We start from the raw sequence: 5,154 nt of genomic DNA, 5'->3' as shown, positions 1-5,154 counted from the left end.
AAAACTATGGAATAATTTAGGTATGGACATAAAAAGCAGTAAGAATATTGATGAGTTTAAACACAGATATAAAGGTATGTGTCAATCAAGATATATGCAAGAACAGGCTTAATGATTAATCAGATGGGAGTGTGGATGTAGAATATGTATCCATGTAGTAATACTGCTTGCAAACCAATGATGATAAGATGATGTTAGGGGGTAGGACTAGATAAGTCTAACTTCTTCCTACTCCGTTCAAGCATGTACTAGGTATAAGCAATTTGAAAATATTTTTGTGGATATGTCTGGAATTATGTGTGAATACATACTGACTGTTGTTACATGTTTGAAAGAATAAATCAAATCAAATCAAATCAAATTTACTGATTAGAAAAGCACACTGACAGAGGAGAGAATGGAGCTGAGTGAAAACTTTTTCACCTCATTGTATGAGTCTGTACCTGTACAGCTGCAAGTCTCCCCATTTCACCAAGTTTTTAGAAGTAATCCTAGTTAGGCTGCAGCAAATGGAGCAGGAATAAGCTTTGGCTAGTGCGAACAGATCTGGAAATCAAATCATTTTGTAACCCTTGAGCTCCCTCACCTTCAGCCAGGCTTTCCACCTACAGCAAATTCAAGCATCCATTCAATATGCCTATTAAAACAGCTGTTTTCCTGTTTATGCTTCTCTCCTTCCCAATAGGCCAAGTCTCATTTTTAAAATTCTGTGCTTATTTGGTTAGTCTGAGGGGGTTTTTTGTTCTGGAAAATAAGCAGTATGATTAACCTGGCTGTCAGTTTGAAATGTCTGTGTGTAATGAGGAGTGTGGGTATAAGTGTGTTGGTGGAGGGGGTGTTTTCAGGCAGAGTGCCACCAAAGGATGCAGAACAGCAGATAGAATAGCACTGTTTTCTGTTGCCTGAAAATTACTAGATTCATACGACAGTCTGTCTCTGTATTCATGCAGTATGTTATGATATCAGCTGAGGTAGTAGTACACTGTACAGCCCTTTCAGGTAATGGCAGGTCATATTTATTAGCAATTGTGTTGGACTAGGAGGTGATGAAGATGAATTGCCAACTGCCTCCCTGCTCTAAGGTGAGGCCAGGGAAGGCCGTTCCTCCCAGCACACCTTGCTGCTAGCCTGTCACCCCTGGCCCAGCTGGCTCACCTATATTTAGTGTGCCACCAGCTCCCCTCAACAAGACTAATGAAACTGGGGGGGAAGATGAATGGAGGAGCAGTGAGTTTAAAATCAGTGGCTACCATTGTGCTGACACTTGATATTTTATTGTGGGGGAACAAAAAAGAAAGGAAAAAGCAGTGCAGTGGAACGTTGGATTGCGAGTATAATTCGTTCTGGTAACATGCTCGTAATCCAAAGCATTCGTATATCAAAGCAAATTTCCCCATAAGAAATAATGGAAACTCAGATGATTCGTTCCACAACCACTTATCCATATAAAAATGATTACAGTAATACAAAATACAGTATAAAGTAAAAATAAAACAAAGCACGAGAATCATCGGCTCAGTTGTGACGTACGTCAAGTGACTCTCGGCAGACAAAGCGTACGTACTACTCGTATTGCGAGACCTCGCTCGTATATCGAATCAAACTTTTTTGCTCGTCTTGCAAAACACCCGCAAAGCGGGTTACTCGCAGTCCAGGTTTCCACTCTATCTCCATGCACATTCACATTTGGTCTTCTAAGACTGTGTTTCAGTCTCCAGCATTCTTTGGTTGGTTGTCTGGTTTCGTACAGACAAACATGTCTGTGCCCAGGTTTATGTAGTATTCTTGACTGTGTTGACATTTCCCAAATGCAGGGACGACACCTCTGGAGAAGATGCAGAGGACAAAGAGCCCACTGTGGCTTTCAAGGGCCGACGCACAGCCAACAGCCAGGGGCGTCGCAAGGGCCGCATCACCCGCTCTATGACCACTGAAGTGGAGGAGACCACCACACCGCCCCTCAACAATGAACTCGGTCAGTCTCAGCTGCACTGCACCAAATCAGTCCCAGTTTGCTCTTCTGTGCAGTTTTATTTTGACAGAGTAGAGTAGAGTTAGTACAGCATTGAGCTACAGGCACATTACATGCTGTTATTTGAGAAGATGATGTGGGTAAGCACACTGTTGGTCAAATCACAGTTAAACCATTGTGTATATATACTGTATGTGCATGTGTGTACCTGATAAACACACGGACATGACAAGAAACATGATTTTTATATGTATTATAAGGGGACATGTATGTTATTTCTGCTGTTGCAAAATATTAAGATACTAAAATAGGGCAGCACGGTGGCACAGCGCCGTTGCCTCACAACGAGAAGGTTCCGGGTTCGGGCCCCACCCGGGACCTTTCTGTGTGGAGTTTGCATGTTCTCCCCGCGCTTGCGTGGGTTCTCTCCGGGTACTTCGGCTTCCTCCCACTGTCCAAAGACATGCAGCTTAGGTTGATTGGCGACCTGTCCAGGGTGTACCCCGCCTTTGCCCGATTGCGGGCCAGGATTGGCTCCGCCCCCCCCATGCGTGACCCTGTTCAGGCACTAAGCGGTTGAAAATGAATGAATAAAATAGCTTAAAGCAATAATGTAGGTCAAAAAGAATTTGCACCTGTCAGGAGCAATTCACAGTAGAAGGTTTATAACCATCAGGAAAGACTGACTTTGTCACCTCTGATCTAGTTGTTGTCTGCTGTCCCACACCACAAGAGTGCACTGTTGTTCCTTTTGTCTTCATTCATGTAACACTCGCTACGTTTTGCCTAAGTGACACTTGTAAATGGCTTAATAAGCAATCAGAACAGTGAAAAATTGTGACTGCATGAGAAATGCAGTTTAAATCTCATCTGTTGACAAAAGTATTATTTAAAGGCAAAGTACTGAGTATGTCAGCAGTGTACCCCGCTTAGCTTTTTGCTTCCTTGCAGATGGTAACTCAGCCATGGACACACTAACACTCTTGTTGCAGACTACGAGGGATTTTTGATGTATCAGCAGTTGTGCATACATGCTGCAGGTGCTCCTGAAGCACAGGTTTAGTCACAGGGAATCCCCAATTGACTCGGGCTGTAGGGGCTCTCATCAGCAGCCCCCCTTTGCCTCTGTTTGTTCCCCTGCTGGCAGTAGTGGCAGCTGGCACCCTGTGCCCTTCACAGGTCCATATAGAGGACACACATGCACAGGCTCCTACTCTGCTGTCTGTCATGCAGGGCCAGGGTCGGCCTGGCTTATGGCCTGCACAGGGAACGAAGCCAGTTGTTATGTCTATAATCATTAACTGACTTCTCTCCTTAAATTTCCTGCTTCCTCCATCTAAAACCAACAGTCCCCAGCGCCACTGCAGTGCCTCACAGGCAAGCACCACAGGCTACCCAGCCCCCCACCCTCTTATTCAGTTTTCTTCTCTAATTTCTTTCTCTCCTTCCTTTCCTCTTGTCAGTCACTCCCTAACTGACTTTGTGACAACTGCCCATTCCCCCCTCCTCCTGCTTTCTCTAACTTGGTGGTTCTCTATTTTTTAACAGCCAATCTGGAGATGAATGAGAGCTCTCGCTGGACTGAAGAAGAAATGGAAACTGCCAAGAAAGGTAATACAGTGTAACGCTTTCTTCTCGTGAAGTGTAATTTCATAGCAGTTACGTTGCATTTTAATAGTGATGCCAAAGGAAAGAACATTAGCAGCTCAAGCTGCGTTTTTTTTTTCTTTATTGAAGCATAGGCAAGTGATGTGGCTGTTACTTCCTGTTAGTGAGGCGGCACGCCACGTGCTGCTAGGTTGTGTCTAAGTGTGTTTGTGTCAGTCTGCCTGGACTGGGTCTGTTGCTCTTTGGAGCTGTTTTGCTGTCTCTGTGGGTGAAGGCAGTTTGTCTTTTTATCAAGCAGGCTGTAAAGTCTGCCTCTTATCAGCCAGCCCTCGCAAATGCAGCAGTCATTAACTCTCTGACTGTAGAATTAACCCAGAAGCCTACGGCTGGTTTACAGAGGTCACTGACATTCTGTCCATTTTCCTCGCACCAGTATTCTTTGTGTGTGTGCTGTGCATTAGTCTCAGTTACTGATTGAATGAGCTTCTCAACCTCAGTGGTTTCTAATGTGCACTACTCTTGTGATAGGGATTCCCCACTGATCTGTTACACCTGGCTGACAATCTGATTTGGTTTAACGGTTTAAGATATAAATAAGACAAATTTATAGTTTGAAGAAAAGTGGATGGGTCTGCAGGCAGTAATATTTATACATATCTTTACCTTTTACCCCATACATTGCCACAAGTCTGAGCTGCATTTTTAATTGCATTTTTTTTTTAAATATGATTTTGGATATAGGCGACCATCTTAAGACTTTGTATTGTATTGTTTTCTGTACATGACTCAGTGCAATTTAACTGTAAAGTGGCTGCTTTGTGGCCATTTGTAAATGATGTGTCATCATGCTTTGGTTGACTCACTTCTGCTTCTGACTAATTTAACCTGTCCTTCCTTGTAATCAGCAGTAGAAGTGCTGCTTGCAAGCTGCTATCAGCAGCTTCAGTGTGATGTTGAAACCACATTTGGTCTGGAGGAGTTATTTCTTCTGTCCCATGCTGTGTGTTTGTGTGTGGTGTCTTTTGCAATTTTGGGGTTTGTGCGTGTTGAGGTTATTTTGTGATAAGTGCCACTGGCCTGGTTTGTACATGGTCCTGTGTAGTAATCCTGGTTAGTGTCTTCAGTTCTATTCTCCTGCAGTGGGATTTGTGGGGCTCTCCATCCCAGGGGATTAGCCTGGCATCTTGGTGGGAGCCAGGCTTCTATGAAGAGCTTATGTAACCACAACCACAGAACCCCAGCTTTAGTACTAAGGGCCAAAGACGAGGAGCTGTTATTGCTGTTTTTCATAAACTCTAACAACCACCCCCCAAACCTGACAAAAGGGATTCCCCCTCCAAGAACTCAGACACTCAGTATTGAATATGCTTGTGAAGGTGTGCTCCCTTGCAGGTGCTTGTCATGTACAGTGAAGAACAGAAGTATTTGAACACCCTGCGATTTTGCAAGTTCTCCCACTTAGAAATCATGGAGGGGTCTGACATTCACATTGTAGGTGCATTCCCACTCTGAGAGACAGAATTAAAAAAAAAATTCAGGAAATCACATTGTATGATTTTTAAAGAATTTATTTG

The 5,154-nt window shown here is 43.8% G+C and overlaps 1 protein-coding gene across 7 annotated transcripts in view; it reads left to right on the top strand.

Moving 5' to 3' along the window:
* The window catches only part of ncor2 (nuclear receptor corepressor 2), a 94,861-nt gene that overhangs the window by 56,616 nt on the left and 33,091 nt on the right, over positions 1–5,154 (top strand). For all 7 annotated transcript variants that reach the window (XM_020590672.1, XM_020590676.1, XM_020590671.1 and 4 more), the window contains exons 16-17: positions 1,815–1,975; positions 3,521–3,583. In XM_020590672.1, coding sequence (XP_020446328.1) covers positions 1,815–1,975; positions 3,521–3,583 — 224 coding nt within the window. The remainder of the gene's footprint in view (positions 1–1,814; positions 1,976–3,520; positions 3,584–5,154) is intronic.

This window comes from Monopterus albus, unplaced genomic scaffold, assembly GCF_001952655.1.
Source record: "Monopterus albus unplaced genomic scaffold, M_albus_1.0 scaffold12.1, whole genome shotgun sequence".
NCBI classification, from domain to species: Eukaryota; Metazoa; Chordata; class Actinopteri; order Synbranchiformes; family Synbranchidae; genus Monopterus; species Monopterus albus.
The sequence above is the reverse complement of the archived record's forward strand: the minus strand, read 5'-3'. Positions and strand labels throughout refer to the sequence as shown.